General features: G+C 38.1%; 2 protein-coding genes across 7 annotated transcripts in view; one reads left to right on the top strand and one right to left on the bottom strand.

Annotated features, from left to right (window-relative positions):
* SLC25A40 (solute carrier family 25 member 40) overlaps positions 1-24,319 on the bottom strand; it is a 129,992-nt gene that overhangs the window by 66,484 nt on the left and 39,189 nt on the right. For 2 of the 4 annotated variants that reach the window (XM_058425115.1, XM_032761179.2), the window contains exon 1: positions 1,558-1,836. The gene's annotated coding sequence lies outside the window, so the exon portion shown is untranslated. Of the gene's footprint in view, positions 1-839; positions 880-1,557; positions 1,837-13,079; positions 13,304-13,733; positions 13,825-24,319 lie in introns of those variants that run through there. The other 2 variants (XM_058425105.1, XM_058425112.1) reach the window with 2 other exon arrangements.
* Positions 2,050-24,319, top strand: part of DBF4 (DBF4 zinc finger) — a 33,358-nt gene continuing 11,088 nt past the window's right edge. For 2 of the 3 annotated variants that reach the window (XM_032761163.2, XM_058425092.1), the window contains exons 1-8: positions 2,050-2,237; positions 3,508-3,680; positions 10,491-10,670; positions 12,342-12,392; positions 12,831-12,900; positions 13,473-13,549; positions 21,957-21,993; positions 22,781-22,826. In XM_032761163.2, the coding sequence (XP_032617054.1) occupies positions 2,192-2,237; positions 3,508-3,680; positions 10,491-10,670; positions 12,342-12,392; positions 12,831-12,900; positions 13,473-13,549; positions 21,957-21,993; positions 22,781-22,826 (680 nt within the window). In that variant the 5' untranslated portion in view covers positions 2,050-2,191. The remainder of the gene's footprint in view (positions 2,238-3,507; positions 3,681-10,490; positions 10,671-12,341; positions 12,393-12,830; positions 12,901-13,472; positions 13,550-21,956; positions 21,994-22,780; positions 22,827-24,319) is intronic. The other variant, XM_058425095.1, reaches the window with a different exon arrangement.

Here is a 24,319-nt window from a genome sequence, read left to right as displayed (position 1 = left end):
TTTCAAGTCTTAACCTTATCTGTCCTGGGGATGAAGGAACTGGTGCAGCGTTCACTAGGAATGATAGTAATTACGGAGCTCTTAAGGAGCTCTACTCTGTGCCAGGCACTGTACTAAGCATTCAAAAACGTTCATTTAATCTTCACAACATCCCTGAGAAGTATTACCCCCTTTTAACAGATTAAAATTGGGGCTCAAAATTACCCAGAGGCCAAGTAGTTAGTGAAGCCCATATGATTCCAATGTTTGCAGTCTCTTCTCAATTCTGTGGCATTTTCTCCATCTCTTTCACTATTTCATCAACCACGCTTATAATCAATTATCTTATTTCACATGCTCTCCTTGGCAATTTCATTTCCTCCCAAAGCTTTAACTACATTCTATATTACTGCTTCCCAACTTTTTTAATCTTTCTGTAAATATAAACATTTTGTGCTCTCTGTAGCTTATATTTTGAAAATAAGTTCTTTTTCCTATAGAAAGTACAATATTGAATATGTTTATTTAAACTACACTTCCTTCCACCACTCAAGATCTGTTAACCTCTAATGAACTGCCCCATGATTGACATCAATAGATCTTGGGGCGGAAATATTTTATTGGAGAGATATCAAATCAATCTCTATTTCCTCTTCGCATGTCCACTTCTGCTAGACATTTCTCTCGAGTCATAAACACCTTTAACTGTCTAATAAGCATAGTTCCATGATTGTCGCCCCAGGCCCTTCAACATAAACCTGTCTGAAACCAAACTCTCATTTCCCTTAGCAAACCTGTTCTCTGCGTCCTCCAGCTAATCTTGTCACAACCCACCCTTCTCTATTCTTTGAGGTACCCACCTGCAAAACCGTAACGTTGACACTCTCTGACTTCCTTGAGCTACCAGGTAAAAAAAAAATCAACCATTACACAAGTGCCTATTATGGCCTGGAGTAAAGGAATGCAAAATAGTTCAAAATATCCTCCTCCTCCTGAAGAAACAGATTTTTTTTTTTTTTTGGAGAGGCATGTTCCAACTTATAAAATTAAAATATATTCACAAGCATTTTAATTTGATCTTTAATCTGTTTTACAGGAAAAAAAAATGAGATGTTACTTTCCACTCCTTCATTGTTGAAATAAACTTACACTCAACTAAAAAAAAACAGGTCTGGATACAATAAAAGTCAACAGGGCAGCGCAAATAGCCAACTACCCAAGGACACGAAGTGACCTGGACGCGTTCTGGGGTGGCGCTGCCGTCAAAGCCGGGGGCCGCCTGGCCAGACCCTCCCTCCGACGCCCCCCGGGTCCGCTCTCACTCCCGCAAGTCCCTCCGCAGCTGTCCTCAGCCGGCGGGGTCGGCAGTGACCGCGGGAAAACCCCGCTTGCTGTGCGACTCAGGGCGCGCTGAGCAGGGGCTGCGGCTGCCGCCGCTGTCCGGCTCCGGCTCCGGCCGCCGCTGTCCGGCTCCGGCTCCGGCCCCCGCCCCGGCCCCGGCAAGAGCTGAGTCCGGACTCAGCCAAAGCCCCTCGCCTTCAGCTTCCCAGACGTCCGACCAGTGGAAAATTAGCATACCTGGGGGAAAAGGCAGCAGGAGGGCCGGCAGTCCTGGCAAACCTAGAAGGCGGGAATACCCCTGGTGATGGGCGGGGCCCGGCTCCGGCACTAACTGCATCCACTAGGTTTGGTCAACACAGAGCCGCGCCAACTCTCTGAGGCTGCGCCAAGACCTGAAGCGGCGGACCGAGAGCCAGGGTCTGAGGCTTAGAGAGCATCGGAATGGAGGCGGGGCAGAGGCGGAGACACATCCTGCGGGCACGCAGCGAGGCGCGAGAACAGCGGCGTGAGGGGGCGGGGCGCGCAGCGCGAGAAGGAGGGCACGAGGGGCGAGCGCGAGGCGGGGCACGGCGCGTGGCGTGAGACGGGGCGGGGCGCGCGTATCGGCGCCGCGGCCGCGTGACGCGTTTTCAAATCTTCAACCGCCGCAGCCCACTCGTTTGTGCTTTGCGCCTTCCTCCTCCGCGCCTTGGAGCCGGATCCGGCCCCGGAAACCCGACCCGCAGACGCGGTACCTCTACTGCGTAGAGGCCGTAGCCGGCGGAAGGAGAGAGGTGGCCGTCCTGTCAACAGGCCTGGGGAAGCCGTGCTTTCCCGGCTGCCCGGCGCGAGACTTTCTCCAGACCCAGCATGTAGGTGCCGGGCGACTGCCATGAACTCTGGGGCCATGAGGATCCACAGTAAAGGACATTTCCAGGGTAAGAAGCCCCTCCTCCGCCTGCAGTCTCTTTAATCCTTTCCTCCCCTCGTGGTTCCACCATTGATTCTTCAGACTTCTCCCGTCGGGTCCTCAGCTTCTTTTTTTCTGACCGCCCTCTGGGGTCTGAAGGAAGGGGCTCCGTTCACTGTTTTGCCTAAGAAGGAACGGATCCTGGCCCGGCCCCTGGAGCGCTCTGCCGTTTACAGCGGCGGTCCCAGATTCATTCCCGGCCGTGCCTTCGGTTGAAAACTAGCAAACAATGTGCAGATCCGGGACCTCGCCGGGACTGCGGCGCTGTCTCCTCCTGGGCTCTCGCAGATGCTAAGCCTCCGCCCGGGCCCTTGCAGGCGACGGACTGCATCCTCAATTTAAAGTCAGACGCGCTCGTGGCTTTTCGCTTCAGGATTAGATTGAGTGATTGTGGGTGGATTTTTGGTCTTACCCTTCAAAGTTTATTTTCCTTTCCTCATAAGTTGGGGGAAAGCATTGTATTTCAATCACTCCTTTGCTGGTTTCAACATTACAAACAGGGAAACAAAAGCAAATTTCCATTTTCAATCACTTTATTTGGTGAAACATTCCAGCACCTAAGTTTTTTGTACAGGTGTTTGTGTGTGTATAGTAACTACCAATTTAAGAACAGATTGCGTTTGAAAAATTAATTTTTAAAGCAGTTGCTTGGATCTCAGATCTGTTCTTAATGAAAATAATGAAAGGTTTAGTTCTTCGTAATGGACTGTTAAGTTCTTAATACGTAGACAAACTGTATGTGAAATGGACCGTTTAGTTGTTAATATGCAGACAAACTTTATATGAAACTAAAACTTGAGCAGTCTGAAACCCTTGAGGACTAGTCTATTCTGAGTAACAGAGGATTCTTTCATCGCTAAATGAAGTTTAAACACCAGTTTTGAATGTTCAGCAGAATGGCAGATGCGCAATAAATAGATGAGTATTAAATACCCCAATGGAGTTTACATCCTAAAGAAGAAAATCTTTCAAAAGAGTTTTATATAGTTCCGTGCCTCAGGAATAAACACACGAATATTTCTTGCTGAGTCAACTATTATTTTACAATATGCGGTCTGTGAAAGTATATAGGGCATTTTGCCTCTATCCTAAGTAGTACCACAAAGAAATACATTTCAATGCTAATAACTTAAACTGGTAAGGTTGTAAGGATTTTTATTCTGTAATATTGCATAATGAAATATTTTTAAAATAGTTAAAGTGTCTGTAAAACATCTGATTCTAAACATCTTTAATAGGTGGAATCCAAGTCAAAAATGAAAAAAACAGACCATCTTTGAAATCTCTGAAAACTGATAACAGGCCAGAAAAATCCAAATGTAAGCCACTTTGGGGAAAAGTATTTTACCTTGACTTACCTTCTGTCACCATATCTGAAAAACTTCAAAAGGACATTAAGGATCTGGGAGGGGTAAGTGAAAACTCTACACTGGCATAGAAGGAAAAATTTGTAACTAGTACTTTCTACTATGTAATCATTTAAATTTTTCATTTTGGAAAACTTAAACCCTTCTGTTAGCACCAAGCTTAACATTTTTATCAGCTGTTTATCGTTAACGAAAAACCATTTGTTTTAACCTTTTGTGGACTGACCTTTCAGGTTTCTCTGATTAGCAGTCTAGTATAAAGTTCTTAGAGTGTAAGACTCCCCTGTCCTATGGAACTGCTCATTGACTGCTTACTGTAATGTTGGAATGTCCTCCAGATAACAGCAGTTTCTTGATTATGAATCTTGGGGAGCTACATAAGTTTGTCTGGACTAGTGTAACAGTTAAGAATGTTACTACAGATGAATCTTGGGGAGCTACATAAGTTTGTCTGGACTAGTGTAACAGTTAAGAATGTTACTACAGAACACCCATGCAAACCACACAGTTAAAATTGTTCCTGAGTGATACAGATGTTGTTTCAACAGAATGAATGTTATTAAAGGAAAAGAAATTTGCATTAAGAATGTAGAATACCTTCTTTCCTACCTTATACACTGATTAGATGATTGGGAAATTAGAAAACTCAGGCAAAATTCTAGGACCTTAATAGGATTAAGGTTGATATTGGCTGAATTTTAGCAAATGAAGTAATTAAGATTTTTTTCTGTTTAAAAGGTTCATGCTGGACTTTGACTTTCTGAAGGTCTGAGTCTTTGAATGTCTAAACTGATCCTTTCATTCCCAGACTAGTAACTTTTCATTTTTATTTTGAGACGGAGTCTCGTTTTATATAGCCTAGGTTGGAGTGCAGTGGTGCGATGTCAGCTCACTGCAACCTCCGCCTCCCAGGTTCAAGTGATTCTTGTGCCTCAGCCTCCGTCTCCTGAGTAGCTACGATTACAGGCATGTGCCACCACTCCTGGGTAATTTTTGTATTTTTAGTAGAGTCAGGGTTTCACCATGTTGCCCAGGCTGGTCTCAAACTTCTGACCTCAGGTGATGTGCCCACCTCAGCCTTCTAAAGTGCAGGGATTACAAGCATGAGCCCTCCAGGCCCAGCCGATTCCCAGACTAGAAACTTATCAAAAGAACATACGCTAACAGGTTTCCTGGAACTGTTAATATGATATTTTATTTACCTATCTCTGAAAAGTTTTTCTACTTTTTTACTATTCATTTTGTTAAACTAAAACACTGTCACATGCTTGTAATAGTCGTATTTATCATAATGATCATACGACAAAATTCTTAAAGGTCATGTTTTCTAGGCCTGCTACCCTATTGACTATACACCTGTTAAGAGTATCTTAATGTGTTAAGGACCTCAGACATTGAGTAAAAAATACCCCTTCATCTTAGAAACAAAGTACTTGAGGTCCAGAGAAAGTAAATGGTCCAATTAGAGCAGTATTAGCTTCTTAATTCCCACAGCAACATAGTACCTGCACCATTCTGTTCCTCTAGCAATCAGTGGCTACAAATGGCTATCTGGCTGGTAATTCACACCTGTAATCCTAGCAGTTTGTGAGGCCGGGTAGGTAGATGGCTTGAGGCCAGGAGTTCAAGACCAGCCTGGGCAACATGGCAAAACTCCATGTCTACTAAAAAATACAAAAATTAGCCAAGCATGGTGGTGCATGCCTGTAGTCCCAGCTACTCGGGAGGCCGAGGCATGAACCTCGCTTGAACCTGGGAGGCGGAAGTTGCAGTGAGCCAAGATTGTGCCACTGTACCCTAGCCTGAGTGACAGTGAGACCCTGTCTCCCAAAAAAAAAAAAAAAAAAGGTAGCTCAAAGTAGCTATCTGATACAATTGAGAACAACCCATTAACTCTAGGTCTAATGGTCTCAATCAGTGATATTTAGATTTGTGTTTTTGTCAGTAGAACCCTTGGAACAAAATAATATTCAGAAGTCCAATGTGTAAAGCCTGTAAAAAGGGAACTCCTTGGGCTAAAACAGCAGTACAGAGGCTAAAGCAAGAACCACTTGCCCTGTCACCTTCTTTCTTTCTCCTATCTCCACAGCAGTTCCTGATGTAATTGCAAGAAACAAATTTTGAATTACTTCTGCCATACATAATAGTTGAGGGACCTTTTGGTTTTACATACTTAGTCTTTACCCTGAAATGATTGAAGCAGACCAGTGAAGTTAGGAGCATATTAAGGGTGTAAGTTCCCAAATTTTCTTTTGGATTTCCCAAAAATCTAAAGCTGTGGATTTTCAACCGAATTTGATTTATTAACTTTCTCCTAAAAAATGTCTTATTTATTGAATTCTGATCTTCCCATACTATCTTTTCTATAATTAATGATATTTAATCCTCAGGTCCTGGTTTCTGTCTTCAACACATTTACTGTTTCTATCACTAAAAAAGATTTTGTCATAAAGATCTCCTACATGAGTTATTTTATCTTCACATCATTACTTTAGGTGCCTTTTTAATTCACCACTTCATGTACTTTGGTTTCTGTAATCTCGGTGAAAACATCTTAATATCCCATTTATCTGCAGAGTATGCTTCTGACAAATTTAACCACTGAGAGCCCAGCACCCAGATTCTGATATAAAGAGGAAATACCTTTAATAGTGCAAGAAAAGTAGGTGTTACAAAACCTTCTAAGGAGGACATGGGATCAGCCACAATTAGGTCCATGTCTAAATAGTTGTGGCTAAAATAAGGCAATTGGAGAGGAACAGAAATGTAGGCTGATACCTTGGCATATTAGCTTGAACAGTAAAAGGTTTGATGTTCGTCATGATCACCTTGAGTCATCAGAAAATACGTTTTGAGTTTACTCTTTAAATGGCATAGATTCAACAATGTCTAATACATTGAAGACCCTGGTAAAACTGATTCAACAAATGTTTGAGTATGATGTGCACTGCACTTTGTGTTTTAGTAGATTCAAAAATGAATCCAGCCGGGCTCAGAGGCTCACGCCTGTAATCCTAGCACTTTGGGAGGCTGAGTTAGGCAGATCACTTGAGGTCAGGAGTTTGAGACCAGCCTGGCCCACATGGTGAAACCCCATCTCTACTAAAAATACAAAAATTTAGCTGGGCATGATGGCGCACACTTGTAATCCCAGCTACTGGGGAGGCTGAGGCAGGAGAATCTCTTGAACCTGGGAGGTGGAGGTTGCAGTGAGCCAAGATTGTGCCACTGCACTCCACCTGGGCAACAGAGCGAGACTGTGTCTCAAAAGAAAAATAAAATAAAAAATGAATCCTTATGTCCGTCCTATCCTCACGTTCTAACCCAGGTAGAGATAACATTGGTGCAAGTAATTCCGTTAATAATACAACATAGAACATCAAGAGAAAGGAGAGATTAGTTCCAGCTGAGGAATTGTGGGTTTTGTTCACACACAGTTGGAACACGGCTTTGAAGAATGATGAAGATTTGGGCATGTGGGAATTCATTCAAAAATTATTCCACCACTGTCTCCAGTATATCAGCACTGTTTTAGATCCTAGAGATACAAAAATAAGTAAAATATAACCCTCTAGGTATTCTTAGTCTAGTGGAAACCTCAGACAACTAAATAATTTATATTAGTGTTGTCAATGCTTTGACAGAAATATGTAGAAATTGCTATTAGAACACAGCGATAGAAATGATTAACTCTGCCGTTAGGAATCAACAGAGATAAAGTTTGAGCTGGATCTTGAAGTCTTAGTTAGCAAGGCAAATAGACATACTAAATAGAGGAAAGCATATTTAAAATATATGTCGATGTGGTTTGTTTGTACAACTACTAATGTTGCAGTGGGATTTGAGCTTAGGATATAGGTGGGGGAAGTGGCAGAAAACAAAATTATATTAGGGCTAGATTGCAAAGGGCGTTTTATTCACTACTAAGGAGTTTTAACTCTGTAAGAAATTAAAAACCAAAGGAAATAAGTGGTACTAACATAAGAACAGACATACAGACCAACAGAATAGAACAGAGAACCCAGAAATAAACCCTTGCATATATGGCTAATTGACTTTCAAGAACGGTGCCAAGACCATTCATTGGGGAAAAGATGATCTTTTCAACAGCTGGTGCTGGGAAAACTGGATCTCTACATGCAGAAAAATGAAGTTGGACCTTTACTGTCATACGCGTAAAGGAGCTCAAAATGGATCAAAGATTTATTTGTAAGAACTGAAACTCTTACTGGAAAATATAGGGAGAAATCTTCATGACATTGGATTTGGCAGTGATTTCTTGGATATGATACCAAAATCATGTGCAACAAATGAAAAGTATAAAATTGGACTTCATCAGGATTAAGAACTTTTGTGCCTCAAAGGACATTTTCGGGAGTGAAAAGATGCACAGAATCGCAGGAAATCTTTGCAAATTATACATCTGCTAAGGGATTAATATCCAGAATACCTATATAAGGAACTTGTGTGACCCAAGAACAAAAGGACAAATGGCCCAATTTAAAAATGGACAGAGGAACTGAAAAGACATTTACTCAGAAAAGATATACTAATGGCAGATAAGTACATGAAAAAATGTTCAACATCACTGATCATTAGGGAAATGTCAATCAGTAATCACTTAACACCTGTTAGGATGGTTACTGTTAACCAGAAAAATAACAAGTGTTAACAAGGATTTGAAGAAGTAGAACCCTTGTGCACTGTGGGTGGTAGTGTAAAACCATATAGCCAGCATACAAAATAGTATGGGTGGTTTCTGAAAAAAGTAAAGAATTGATTTAGTATATGATTCTGCAATTCCATTTCTGACTGTACATCCAAAAGAATTGAAAGCAGGGTCTCAAAAGATATTTATTATTCACAATAGCCAAAAAGTGTGAACAGCCTTAATGTCCAACAAGTAAATAGATAAAGAAGAGGTTGTATATACATACAATAGAATATTATTCAGCTTTAAAAAGGAATGAAATTCTAATACATGCTACAACATGGGTGAACCACAAAAAACATTGTGCTAAGTGAAGGAAGCCAGTTACAAAAGAACAAATGTAGGATTCCATGATATGAGTTATCTAGAATAGCCAATTTCAGAGATGGAAAGTAGAATAAAGGTTATGAGAGGCTGGGAAAAATGAGGAATGAGGAGTTATTATTTAATGGATACAGACTTTCAGTTTGGGATCATGGAAAAGTTATAGAAATGTTTTAGTAGTGATGGTTGCATAATGTGAATGTACTTACTGCCGTTAAATTGTACACTTAAAAATGGTTAAAATGGTGAATTTTATATTTGTCACAATAAAAGTGTATAGGAGATTGGGTTTCTTATGAAAAATTAGAACCTCTGACATTACTAGGGCCTCATATTTATGAAAATGAAGGCAGTTTTTGATGTGTGAATTATTTATATTATTGCCTGGCCCTTACAGGCATTTGAGTCTGTAATCCCTGGAATAAATAAATGTAGGTATATTATTTACTGGTCAATGAAAATGAATGTTGGTCAGAAAAGAAATGATTTGCACTTAACCAAGGAGGCCACTGGTCTCAGTAGCAAATTCTGCTTAATGCTTAGATGAAGTTAACTTATCTGTTACACGCTTGACTTCATTTTTGTTATCCTCATTTATAGTGTGGGATCCTATAGAAAATAGATACAGCTATTTAAAATATTTTAAGAAGTCTTCATGGATGTAAATTGTTACTGATTATTAATGATTCACAATTTACTTCTGCCTAATGGGTTTTTATTTATAGTATACATATTTATACTATATATTTTTCTAATAATATTAGTATTCTACTTAGTATTTACTTCTACCTATTTTTATTTTCCTGACCCTGGCGATCTTTAATAACCTTCACTTTGGTACATGTCTTTATAAGTAAACTCAGATACTTAGGCGGTGGTTTTCAAATATTTTAGTAAAGAAATTCTTTTCAAACAGTCTTATACTCTTAAGGGTAAACGTTCCCTGCATCCTGTAAGTTGAAGCCTCAGGGGAAGGTGTAATAATGATTGATTTAGACTTGTACTGTCTGCTATGGTAACCATTAGTGATATGTGGTTACTTAAATTTAAAGTCTTTAAAATCAAATTTAAAAATCAACGGCTTGAGCTAGGCGCAGTAGTGTGTGCCTGTACTCTCAGGTACTTGGGAGGCTGAGGCAGGAGGCTCTCTTGAGCCCAGGAGTTCAAGGCCAACCCGGGCAACATAACAAGACCCCATTTCTTAAGAAACAAAAAATTCAGTGGCTTAATCACACTACCAAGGTCATTTCAAATGCTTAAGTAAGTTGTATTGGACACTGCTGCTTTAGATCATGGGCTTGAGTCAGAATGCCTATGTTCAAATTATATTATTTGCTACTGGGTAACATTAAGCAAGTCACCTCTCTTCACTTTTTATCTTGCAGAAAATGTAGATGGTATCATGAGGCTGTTCCATAGATTAAGTTAATTAACATATATAAAGTGTTTAAGAATAGTATCCAGCACATGCTGCTGTTCTGCTGTTATAGGAGCTCTTATACTTCCTCAGAGTTCTAGGTTCAGAAAAATACAGTATAAAAATCACCAATTTACGAAATAATTGCATCAAATTTTAATTTTTTACTGTGCTTGGCGTATGAAACAGTTTATGGTTTTTATGACCTAGTTGAAAATACCTTGGTGGCATGTGCCTATAGTCCTAGCTGTTTAGAAGGCCGAGGCAGGAGGATCACTTGAGAACATGGGGTTGAGGCTGCACTGAGCTATGATTGTGCCACTGCACTCTAGCCTGGATAACACAATGAGACCGTGTTTCTTAAAAAAAAATTATAAATAAAAATATTTTGTTCTCTTCTAGCGAGTTGAAGAATTTCTCAGCAAAGATATCAGTTATCTCATTTCAAATAAGAAGGAAGCTAAATTTGCACAAACCTTGGGTCGAATTTCTCCTGTACCAAGTCCAGAATCTGCATATACTGCAGAAACCACTTCACCTCATCCCAGCCATGATGGAAGTTCGTTTAAGTCACCAGACACAGTAAGTCTCTTAAATATGCTTTGAGACTCAGAAGGGCTATATCCTGAAGATCTCATGGTTTTTAATAGCAAGGTGGCAGTAGAGTTTACTTATGTAGAACATTTGCAAAGTTACATTATGTGTGGCTCTCCAGTCCTTAATAAGGTTGCTGTCTTTTAGAAAGGTGGTTTTTTCCTAATAGTTCTCATGTAATCATACTCTGATTGCTTAGGTATACCCTTGTATTTAGGGATGGCTTGTAGTTTTTAGAATAATTTACAACTAAAAAGTTAACAGCAGATCATTCTTTGAAGAAGAAATAGAAACCTTTTTAATTTTCAGAGCAGGAGTCAGCAAACTCTGGCCCATGGGCCAAATGCAGTCTGTTGCCTTTTTTGTACAACCTGCAGGTTAAGCATGGTTTTTACATTTTCAAATAGTTGTGTCAAAATATCAAAAGAATATTTTGTGACAAGTAGAAATTTTATGAAATTCAGATTTCATTGTCCATAATGTTTTATTGGAACACAGCCATACCTGTTTGTTTAGGTATAATCTGGAGTTGCTTTTGTGTTTTAGGCAGAATCGAATAGTTGCTGTAGAGACCATATGGGCAGCAAAGCTTAAAATGTGTACTATCTGGTCCTTTGCATACAAAGGTTGCCAGCCCCTATTTTAGAATTATTGAAATCACATCCCTACCACTCCATGGCCAATAAATTGAAAGATGCAAGGAAGGACAAATTAAATTGATTTAATTGGGTGTGAGGTGGGATAAGATCAAATGAGAGATAAAATGTTTATCTGAGTTTTTAGGTTGAAGTGTAATTAAATTATTTTAAAATATTCTCCTCGACTTACCTATTATAGCCATTTGAAAATTAAGGAAAATGAGGGGAAAACAGAAGAAATGAGTCACAAAGGAGATATCACTTGAAAAAAGAGATAAAATACGTAGAAGAAAGAATGGAAAAGAGATCAAGGAAGGACCATGCATTCTCTGAGTTAATGCTTTTTTGGAGCAAGGAGACAATACACCAGCAATTCCAAAATAATTGTTGCTTATGGCATTTCAACGAGTTTTCCTAGTAGTTTATTTAAAAAGTGAAGTAACGGCTGGGTGCGGTGGCTTATGCCTGTAATCCCAGCACTTTGGGAGGCTGAGGTGGGTGCATCACAAGGTCAGAAGTTCAAGACCAGCCTGGCCAACATAGTGAAACCCCATCTCTACTTAAAAAAAAATACAAAAATTAGCCGGGCATGATGGTGCGTGCCTGTAGTCCCAGCTACTTGGGAGGCTGAGGCAGGAGAATCACTTGAACCTGGGAGGCAGAGGTTGCAGTGAGCTGAGATCACGCCACTGCACTCTAGCTTGGGCGACACAGCGAGACTTTGTCTCCAAAAAAAAAAAGGTGAAATAACATGTAAAAACAGTATATAAACTTTATTGTTTTTCTTAAATCTCTGATTTAATAGGAACTAAAATGTAAGCCAATTAATTATAAAGAATTCCAGTGAAACCTAGCTATTTTATTTTTCATGTTGAATTTACTACAAAACTAAAGAGGTCACCCAAAAAAAGAGAAACTTTTTAATATGAGACCCGAAAGTTCTCTTTTCTTAGCTGCTTTACCTTTTTAACCTGTTCTCCAGTTAAGCACTATGTTTTAAATTTTTCTGGTCTGTTTATAGGTGTGTTTAAGCAGAGGAAAATTATTAGTTGAAAAAGCTATCAAGGACCATGTAAGTAGGAACTATAAAGATTCACATTGTACATTTTGTTATTAAAAACTCCCCTGGAAATTTCAGATATTCTTGAAATTTTCCTTTCCACATTTTTAGGCAAAAGCCTGAATCGCAGCATATATTTTATTTTACAAATCACAGAACTTACTTTTCATGTAGAAACATCCCCATCTTGTGGTCTTTTAAAATATTACTGGAAACTTAAAACTTGCCTTATAGTTTTCATTAAATTACCAAGGACGTGGGTATAAAGTGGGATTGATTTTAGAAATTCTATAGAAAATCTTGATGTCCTAGCTATTGTAACTCTATAGGGTCTGTTACAAATAACCGCCTTAGTGACATTAAGCTTCAAATAATTGAATTTTTATTAAAGTTTAGCTCATCTTAAATAATTTCCTAGAACAACCGTAAAACTTTTTTTTTTTTTTACAGGATTTTATTCCTTCAAATAGTATATTATCAAATGCCTTGTCATGGGGAGTAAAAATTCTTCATATTGATGGTAAGGATTTCATAATTGTTTTTTGACAATATTTGTTTTAAGTGTCCATGTCTGTCCTTTGGTTCCTAACTTTACATAGTGACATTTTGATAGCAGGGATGTCTTAATCTGTTTCCTGTTGCTTATAACAGAATACACTAAACTGGGTAATGTACAAAGGAAAGGAATTTATTTCTTACAGTTATGGAGACTAAGAAGTCCAAGCATCTGGTGAAGGCCTTCTTGTTGATGGAGACTTTGCAGAGTCTTGAGGCAGCACAGAGTATCACATGGTGAGGGGCTGAGTGTGCTAGCTCAGGTCTCTCTCTCTCTTTTTATAAAGACATCAGGTCCACTCCCGTGATAACCCATTAATCCATGAATTCACTCTTAAAGGTCCCACCTCTCAGTAAGTACGGTCACACTGGAGATTAAATTTCAACATGAGTTTTAGAGGAGACAAACATTCACACCATAGCATAAGGGATACCTATAATGGTAAATTCTTTATCTAATTTAACTACAAGAAAATATCACTGTTTAACTCCAAGAGTAAAATTGCTAATCTTAAAACCTTCTTTCCTTTAATAAAGACATTAGATACTACATTGAACAAAAGAAAAAAGAGTTGTATTTACTCAAGAAATCAAGTACTTCAGTAAGAGATGGGGTATGTTTTCTTTTTTAATTTTTAAAGTAATTTTTTAAAGTAACCAAGCTTGGTTTTTTTATTTATGTATTTGCAAAGTTTTCCTCCCAAGCCGAAAATATCCTAGGGGCAAGCCTGTGTATGATGTGCCTGTTTCAGTTATTCAAATAAATCGAGTGTCATTTAACTTCAGGGTTGTACTCACCAGGTAAAAGTTGTTCCTGGAATAGTGGCATAGGTCGCTTCCTCAGCCCCCTTTTGTTACTGCTGTTTTGTAACAGGTACTTTTATTTATTCTGTAGAAAAAAACACTAAAATCAGCCTATTGTATAAACATTCCTAATGTAAGTAATGTACTTCTTTTTGGAATATAAATATGTACTATCCTTTTCAGTTGCTCTAGATGGTGGTATAACAAAATCTTGTTTTAGCATGGCTAACTGGCCTGACCTTGAAATACTTGTTAAACAACCACATTGGTTGTTAACATTCTGTTAAACCTAATATTCCCATTATCTTCAGTCCCTTTCCTTTTCCTTGTTGCTTCTTTGAAGCATCTATACAGATTCAGGCTTTTTCCATCCTTTAAAACAAATACAGTAAAATCTCCCTTGATCCCACATCCCTACCTACCTATTATCTAATCCTTGTAATTCCTCATCCAAAGTTCTCAGATCTCTACTTTTATACTTCCCATTCACTTTTCAACCTACAAGGTATAAAACTTCTGACCAGTTTTCCAAATCATTTTGATACTTTTTAAACCCAGTCATATTGGTTCTGTCAGCTGTTGTCCATTTCTTCCTTAAACTTTTCTATTCTCTTCTGAAATTTCATCTCTTAGCTTTCTCCTGGTCTCTTCATGTTTCTCAGACCATTCTTTTGTGGCCTGCTTTTCCTTTGTTCAATACTTAAATGACAGGGATCTAAAAATAATAAACTGATAAGAGAGTGTATATAAAGACATGAAGCCATAGTAGGATGGCATATTTTAGAAATCTTGTATACCATAATACAGCCTGATCTTTGAGTGTGCCAGTGACAAAAGATAAAGCTGGAAAAACCAGCATGTTAAGATTATAAAGTACCTTGCACTATATAAAGGAGTTAGATTTTATCTTGGAGAGTTTGGAAAATTATGGAAAGATTATAAATAGAGTAACCTGATTGGATAGTCATTTTGGACAGATCTTCTAGTTGACAGTAAAGAATGAGTTATTTGGCAAGACTGGAAAATGGCTTTTGAACTCTTGAACAATTTTTTTTTTTTTGAGGCAGGCCCTCCCCCTCTGTCACCCAGGCTGGGGTACAGTGGTGCCATCTCAGCTCACTGCAACCTCCTCCTCCCGGGCTCAAGCAATCCACCCACCTCAGCCTGCCAAGTAGCTGGGACTACAGGCATGAGCCACCGTACCTGGCTAGTTTTTGTATTTTTTGTAGAGATGGGGTTTTGCCATGTTGCCCAGGCTGGTCTCGAACTCCTGAGCTCAAGCTATCCACCCGCCTCAGCCTCCCAAAGTGCTGAGATTACAGCCATGAGCCACCACACCCAGCCCTCATTTTTTACTGAATACATTTTACAAGATGACCACTCAGTATATACATGCCGTATATAAGGCTGCATAAAGTTTGTATGCATTTCACATTTTTAATAAATTCGCATTTATATAAGAATAATTTGTAGAAAGCAACAAAGTAGTATTTAAATAAAACTATCAATCAAAGTGTCAAAATGATTTGGAAAACTGGTCAGAAGTTTTATACCTTGTAGGTTGAAAAGTGAATGGGAAGTATAAAAGTAGAGATCTGAGAACTTTGGATGCGGAATTACAAGGATTAGATAATAGGTATGGGTTAAAAATTTAAATGGCTATTTCCAAATTTTCACAAAATATAAGTGGATATTCCTATATTGGACTGTGCTAAATGGCATATAAATTACCTCTACCACACTTAGCAGATTGTTTGGACTGTGTATAGAAGTAAGTGTTTAAAAAAATGTAAACTCATAAGGACATTTATGCACTCTGTATATACACAAATTGTCTGTCTTCATGAATATTATGTGTGTGTGTATATATATATATATCCGAAATAAGTTTCATAGAACAATAGTTACACTTCTTAATGTGCTGGATATTAATATTTCCATGGTATTTTCATTTCTTAAAAATATTGATCACAACTCTCTGAATTTATAGCCTATTGATAGGTCACAGTTTGCAGATTAAAAAGCATTCTGGGGGCTGAGCATGGTGGCTTACGCCTCTAATCCCAGCACTTTGGGAGGCCAAGGTGGGCAGATCACACGAGGTCAGGATACCAGCATGACCGACATGGTGAAACCCCCATCTCTACTAAAAATACAAAAATGCCGAGTGTGGTGGTGCATGTCTGTAATCCCAGCTACTTGGAAGGCTGATAGGGGAGAATCCCTTGAACCTGGGAGGCAGAGGTAGCGGTGAGCCGAGATCACCCCACTGCAGTCCAGCCTGGGCGACAGAGTGAGACTCCATCTCAAAATAAATAAACAAATGGATGGATGGATAGATAGCATTCTGGAATGTTATGTCAGTGATCCTGAGAAATGTTCAAGGCCTGGCTTAAGGCAATAACAAAGGGGAGGGGAAGATTTGAAAGATACTTAATTGGTTTCAGTGCCTAGTCAGTGTCTTGAATCTAGTATTTACTAGATTATTAACATCATAAAGACCAAGTTTAGTCCTCATCATTCCTTCAGTAGTAACAAATATTAAATGCCTGCTATGTGTCATGCAGTAGGAGCCCTCATAAAACAAAGAAAAGATAAAATAGCTATGAAACAGATCTTAATCTTCTAAAATAAAAACGATAATAATACCAAATATCTTCATAGTCCAGAATCGATATCTGGTTGAATTGATACTCATACTGGAAACTTTTATTTTGGTATATAAGAAAGGAATGTTTCTGGGAAATTTATAGTTTGCCAAGTACTAAAACAAAACCTTTTAGTGAAATTACATTTAAGAGTCTTGAATGGACATGTATAAATTTCAAAATGTTTATTAGGTTCTCATAAATGTTCCTGTTAGTATGTATCTTATTTAAAATATGATAATTGGACAAATGTATTTTGCTCATTGCTGTATTTAAAGTTCTTTGAGGTTTGGGCTTTTTTTTTTTTTTTTTTTTACGGAGTCTCACTCTGTCAGCCAGGCTGGAGTGCAGTGGCGCAATCTCGGCTCACTGCAAGCTCCGCCTCCCGGGTTCACGCCATTCTCCCGCTTCAGCCTCTCTGAGTAGCTGGGACTACAGGCGCCCGCCACCACGCCCGGCTAATTTTTTGTATTTTTAGTAGAGACGGGGTTTCACCATGGTCTCTATCTCCTGACCTCGTGATCCGCCCGCCTCGGCCTCCCAAAGTGCTGGGATTACAAGCGTGAGCCACCGCGCCCGGCCTGGGCTTTTCTTTTTTTTTTTTTTTTTCCAGTTTACTCAGAACTTGTTTTGTCGAAATTTTTACATACATGTGCAGGAGGAATATTGGTCTTTTTCTTTGATGTCTTTGTCTGGTTTTAGTGGGATGTTTAATCCTATTTTCAGAACACACTGATATGTGTTCCTGTTTATATTTTCTAGAGACGTTTTTATAGAATTGTTTTTATTTCTTTAAATGTTTGGTACAATTTACTAGCAAGGCTATCTAGCCCTGACGTTTTTCTTTGTTGGAAGATTCTTCACTATGAATTCAATTTATTCATTAGATATAGGATAATTCAGGTTATTTTCTCTTCAGTGCATGTTGGTAGTCTGTTTTTCAAGGAATTTGTCCATTGTGTCTTGGCTGTCAAATTGATGGGCAAAGAGTTGTTTCTGATATTCCCTTATTAACTTTGTAATGTCTATGGGAATATAATAATGTCCCCTCTTCCATTCCTGATAATGCTATTTTGTGTCTATTCCTTTTTTTCTTAGTCAATCCGGCTAGAGTTTTACCAGTTATTAATATTTTCAAGGAAACAGCCTTTAGTGGCATTCATTTTTTGTGTGTGTGTGGTTTTCTGTTTTCAGTTTTATTGATTTCTGCTCTTATTTCTTTTCTTCTGCCTATTTTGGGTTTATATTTCTATTTGTAGTTTCTTAGGTAAAAAGCTTGAATCATTGATTTGAGACCTTTCTTTTATTTTAATGCTATAAATTTTCTTTAAGCTGTCCTTTAGCTGCATCCCACACATTTTACACTGGATATTTTTTTAATAGACTTTATTTTTTTAGAGAAGTTTTTGGTTCCCAGTAAAATTGAATGAAAGGTACAGAGATGTTTTACATACTCCTTGTCCTAACATCCCACACCAGAGTGGTACATTTGTTATAATCGATGAACTTAACATTGACACATCATTATCATCCAAAGTTCATAGTTCACATTTTGGCTCACTCTTGGTATTGTACATTCTGTGAGTTTTGACAAGTATGATTATGACGTGTATCCATCATTATAGTATCATACAGAATGGTTCCACTGCCCTAAAAATCTTCCATGTTTATCCCCCCATTCCCTTAAACCCCAGATAACTCCTGATGCTTTTACATTCACCATGGTTTTGCCTTTTCCACAGTGTCATATAGTTGGAATCATACAGTGTGTTTCCTTTTTTGATTGGCTTCTTTCACTTGGTAATGCTTATTTAAGGTTCCTCCATGTCTTTTCATGGCTTGACAGCTCTTTTTAAAATCTGAGTAATATTTCATTTTCTGTATGCACCACAGTTTATCCATTTACCTACTAAAGGACATCTTGGTTGCTTCCAAGTTCTGGCAGTTATGGGTAAAGCTAATGTAAATATCCATGTGCAGGGTTTTTTTGTGGACATATTGTCGACTCATTTGGGTAAATAACCAAAGAGTATGATTGCTGCTTCATATAGTAAGACCGAGTTTAGTTTTGTTATAATCTGCCAAACTGTCTTCCAAAGTAGTTGTGCCATTTTGTATTCCCACCAGCAATGAATGAGAGTTCCTGTTGCTGATAGGTTGGATTTTCATCTTTATTCAATTAAAAATATTTTTAAATTTCTCTTGTGACTTACTCATTGTCCTGTGGGGTTACTTTTATCATTTGTTTCCAAATAGGAATTTTTCAGCTATTTTTCTGTTACTGATTTCTATTTTAATTCTGTTATGGCCGTATAATGTGCTTTTTATTATTTTAGTTTTAAAAAATTTATCAGTTACCCAGAATATAGTCTATCTTGGTAACATTCCATGTGCACTTGAAGAAAATGTATATTCTGCTGTGGTTGGGTAGAGTATTGTTTACATGTCAGTTAGATCAACTTGAGTGATAGCGTTGCTCATGTTTTCTGTATCCAGGATACAGAAATGTTGCTCAGGCCTTGTTCTGTCCACTACTGAGAGAGAGGGTTATTGAAATTACCAAGTAAAATTGTGGATTTCTCTAGTTTTCCTTTTAGTTCTAGTACAGTTTTGAGTCATTTTGAAGCCTGTTGTTGGATATGTACACATTTAATATTCTTATATCTTCCTGGTGAATTGACCCTTCTATCCTCTATAATGCTCTCTCTTCTGTCCCTGTTAATTCTTACTCTGAAGTCTGCTCGCTGATGTAGACCATTCTGGCTTTATTTTTATTAGTATTTACATAGTACTTTTTGCAGTCTTTTGCATTTAACATATCTATATATTTAAAACGGACTTCTTGTAGATGTTGTCTTTTTCATCAAATTTGGCAATGTGTCTTTTAATTGGTAGTTTAAGTGATTTATACTTAATGTAATTATTGATCATGGATTTAGGTCTACCAACTTACCGTTTTCTGTTGATGCCCTCTGTATTTTATTCCTGTTTCCCCCTTTCCTGCCTTCTTTCAGATTGATCTGCCAGCTTTTTAACTCTTTTCATTTTTGTTGTTTTATTTTAGTGGTTGCTATAGGATTTACGATATACATGCATAACCTTTCACAATCTATCTTGAATTAATATTTACCTTCTTCAAATAAAATGTAGAAGCCTTAAAATATTCAAGCCCTTTTACCTTCCCCACCAACCTTTATGTCATAATGTTTATTACATCTTCTTATAATGAAAATGTCACCAGAGAATGTTAAACTTTTTGCTTGAAAAAGTCATATTTTAGGGCTGGGCCTGGTGGCTCACACCTGTCATCCCAGCACTTTGGGAGGCCAAGGTAGGTGGATCACTTTAGCTTGGAAGTTCGAGACCAGCCTGGGCAACATGGCGAAACCCCATCTCTACAAAAATAAATAAAAATTAGCCAGGCACGGTGGCATGCGCCTGTAGTCCCACCTGCTTAGGAGGCTGAGGTGGCATGATGGCCTGAGCCCGAGAGGCAGAGGTTGCAGAGGCAAGGTCATGCCACTGCTTGCACTGCTTGCGACAGAGCAAGACCCTGTCTCGGGGAAAAAAAAAAAAAAATGGCATTTTAAAGAAAGCAACAGGAGGAAAATAGTCCTATTAACCCAGATGTTAACCTTTCCATTACTCTTCCTTCCTGAAATTACAGGTTTTCTTCGGATATATCCCTTTAGCCTGAAGAACTTACTTTCGCATGTTTTAGAGCAAATCTGGTGGCACAAGGAATTCTCTTAGATATCCTTCATATGATCATATCTTCAATGGAAAAAGAATCACGAATTGAGAGTTCTTTGTCTCAGCACCTTACTCCTGTCCTAAAACTGTCTTCTGGTCTCCATGGATTCTGACGAGAAATCTGCAGTTATTCAAATTGGTATTCACTTATATGTACTGTATCATTTTTCTCTGGCTGCTTTTAAGATTTTTTCTTTTATCTTTGGTTTCAGAAGTTCGATTGTGCCTACACTTGGTTCACTAAGCTTATTGTGTAAATTTATGTTTGGGAAGTTTTCAGCTATTGTTAATTTTTTTCTTCACTAGTCTCTCCCCTCTTTTTCCACCATTCCAGTTGACAATAAAGTTAGACATCTTGGTGTTATTCCACAGATCCCTGTGGCTCTTTTCCTTTTTTTTCTTAGTCTTTTTTGTTTCCTCTTTTCTTCCAGTTGGAGATTTCTATTCATTTGTCTTGAAGTTCACTAATACTTAATTGTGTCATCCATGTTCTGCTATTGAGCCTATCCAGTGAATTTTGTGTCTCACTCAGATAGTATATTTTTCAGTCCTATTATTTTTGTTTAGTTCTTATTTGTAGTTTTTCTGCTGAGAATTTGTCTCTTTCCATTCATCTTAAGTGTGTTTACCTTTACTTTTAAAGTCTTTTTCTAATAATTACAATATCAGGAACGTATTGGGGTTGGCATCTGATTGTCCTTTTCTCTCAAAAATTGATAATGTTTTTCTGGTTGTTTACGTGTGAAATTTAAGTTTTGACTGTATACTGGACATTCTAAATGTTGTGTAGGCCCTATATCCTAATAGTCTGGAGAATACTGATTTTGTTTCTGCCATTGTTTTAGCGGACAGTCATCCCAGTTTTGTTCAGACTGTTCTGTCTTGATTGTTGTGGGTGGGGTGGATGTATCCTCAGTTTCAATTTTCAAAGCCCTTGCTATGCTGCGTTGGGTCTATCCTTAGCATGTGCAACTTGGAGGTAAGCCCTGCACTTGGCATGGATTTATATAGGGAATTAGGGATCCCTTTCTCTAACTTGCTCTTTTCATGGATCAATCTCCAGCTCACAGTGGCCTCTTTCCCAGGTCTTCTAGTCAGAAAGTGAGGGTTTCTCAATGTTAGCTTAAGCTTGTACTACCTTTACAATCTCAGCCTCCTAATTGGGACCCACCCTCAGGGCAGAACTGTGGGAGAAAAGAAAATAATACAGGGATTCTCTTGGTATTTTTGGACCACTTGAACATCATTCCTGGTTCTTCCTGCCAGAAAGATCGGATTTTTAGCTGTTGGCTTTGCCACTGCTGCTAACTGCATGACTGAAGGTTCCAGTTTTGACTTCCTTCCACAATCTGCCTACTTATTCTACTTTTCATTCTTCAGGTAGTTGCTTATTCAGTGTTGTCCAGAGTTTCTACTTGTAATCAGTGGAGTTGATTATCCATCTCGAATATATTGAATCTTTGCCTAAATTGACAGACTAATAAATGTTGACTAATTTATTTATTCAATTTAACACAAAGATTTTGCTGAATAAGGGCATAAAAATAACATGACTTTTAAAAAAATATTTCATTAACTACCTTTTCATTGTTGGTTTTCTTTTTATGAAGTCAAAATCAATTATAGCTAGAATGCAAGGTACTTGTTGAGTGTATTGTAAAACAGATTTAAAAACAATAGCTTTTTAACAAAGATAATCCTTCTTTGATAAAGTACTTTTCTGCATGATTTTTTTATCTTGAAGATTTTGAGCAATTGCAGTTGGTATTTTAACTATACTTTCAAAGCCAATCTTTTCACTATATATATTTTTTAGGGCAAAAGAGTTGGTAGTGGTGCACAAAAAACAAGAAGTAAGTATCTTGTGATCTTTAAGTGTATTTGGTTTGCATTTGAAAAATGATAAAAGATCTTCTAAAATCATATAAACCACCCTCTAAATGATTTATTCAAGGCTTTCTTGGTCTTTATAGAACATAGATCCTTGGTGAAGTTTGGTGAAGCCTGTGGACTGCATTTCCAGAATGATGTTTTTTTAAAACATTTCTTTTAAAAATCATTAGTCTACCAAGAAAATGAATTACATTAAAATGTAGTTACCAAAATAGTTTTTAATTATGAAATAGTGATAACTTGCTTTTTATTACACAGAACAGATTCTAGCAGTGAATCTAATTGCTACTGTCATTTTGAATTGATAAGCGTAAACAATGCTTTGAGATATCTGCTCAAGCAATTCATAACTGATGAAAATATGTGCTGTTTCTATTAGCATCAAAGTCGCAGGTACTGTGAATACTGTGATTTGTTTTATTTATAATTGGAAGAAATGCTAAATTTCAGTTTGAGGTTAGTGAAAACAATAGTGTAGTTTTTCTCCTGTTCTAATTTATGACCCTCCTGAATCCTGTTCATTTGAGGGTTCCATTTAGTTTAAGAATCTCAGAATATAGGAGAGAGCTTCTGTTATTTTTGGAAATGAAGTGATAATGGAAGTACCTCATCTGAGGCTTAAAACTTTAAAGTGGATACATAGTTTTTTGTTTGGAGGGTTTGGTTTTGTTTTGCCACAGTAGTTTTATTAAAAAAGAAAAGAATCCTGGATTTGCAAGTATCTAATATGTTTTCTATGTTCTCAAGCAGGAAGACTCAAAAAGCCTTTTGTAAAGGTGGAAGATATGAGCCAGTAAGTATCTAAGTCCAATCTGTATGATTTAAGTGCAGTACTAAAGGGGAAAATCACCTAATTAGGCTAGCTCGATTAGTACTGTTAGGTTCCTTTGTGTTTGATTTATATTATACTAATGTGCATGCGGCACAGGTTAACGAAAGTAGCATTAATTCATTTGTCCTCAAGGACTAAATTTAGTTTCAGTATGTTGTAGATACTCCTGAAATAGCTGGTTTAGAAAAATCATGACACCATTTTTTAGTATTTAAATTATTCTGTGGCTAAATGCAGTACCAAATGATTTAGAATTACTGAAAGATTATGCCTTCATTTGCGAAAAAGAAATTATTAGATGCTATTTAGAAACAGAAAATCTAAGTATAACATCTAACATGGTTGATTTCCAAAACTCTGAAGTATTGTAGGATAGTCTTTTTGTTGTTGTTGTTGTTTGTTTTGATTTTTTGAGATGGAGTCTTGCTCTGTCACCCAGGCTAGAGTGCAGTGGCACGATCTCGGCTCACTGCAACGTCCACCCCACCCCCGGTTCAAGCAGTTCTCCTGCCTCAGCCTCCCAAGTAGCTGGGATTATGGGTCCACGCCACCATGCCCAGCTGATTTTTGTATTTTTAGTAGAGATGGGGTTTCACCATGTTGGCCAGGCTAGTCTCTGACTCCTGACCTCAAGTGATCCGCCTGCCTCAGCCTCCCAAAGTGCATGGATTACAGGCATGAGCCACTGCGCCCAGCCATGTGGGATAATCTTAATGAAGACCACAGATGTAAATAGGCCTGCCATGAGAGAATTAGATTACTTTCTTTTTTCTTTCCACTTAGTCATTTAGACACCTGTGGTTAATTCTCATGGGTACTCACACTGAGGTGACAAAAGTGTATTGTAAACTGCTTTAACTGCTTTTTATGAAATGTGTTGCTGTGAAGAAAAAAGTGCAATTCAAAAGGAGGCCTAGAAAAGACACTAGTATGCGAAAGGATATACCATGTTCATGAATTGGAAGACATAATATTGTTAAGATGTTAATACCACCCAAAGTGATCTACAGATTCAGGGCAATCCCTATCAAAATTCCAATGATGTTTTTTGCAGAAATAGTAAAAATGTATCCTAGAATTCATACGGAATTGTAACAGATACAGGATACCCAAGACAATCATTAAAAATAACAACACTCCAGCCTGGGCGACAGAGCGAGACTCCGTCTCAAAAAAAAAAAAAAAAAAAAAAAATAACAACAAAGGCCGGCCGCGGTGGCTCACTCCTGTAATCCTAGCACTTTGGGAGGCTGAGGCAGGCAGATCACAAGGTCAGGAGGTGGAGACCATCCTGGCTAATACGGTGAAACCCCGTCTTTACTAGAAATAAAAAAAATTAGCCGGGCCTGGTGGCGGGCACCTGTAATCCCAGCTACTCAGGAGGCTGAGGCAGGAGAATGGTGTGAACCTGGGAGGCAGAGCTTGCAGTGAGCCGAGATCGCGCCACTACACTC

The sequence above is a fragment of the Hylobates moloch genome, unplaced genomic scaffold (assembly GCF_009828535.3).
Source record: "Hylobates moloch isolate HMO894 unplaced genomic scaffold, HMol_V3 SCAFFOLD_1, whole genome shotgun sequence".
Lineage (NCBI taxonomy): Eukaryota > Metazoa > Chordata > Mammalia > Primates > Hylobatidae > Hylobates > Hylobates moloch.
The sequence above is the reverse complement of the archived record's forward strand: the minus strand, read 5'-3'. Positions and strand labels throughout refer to the sequence as shown.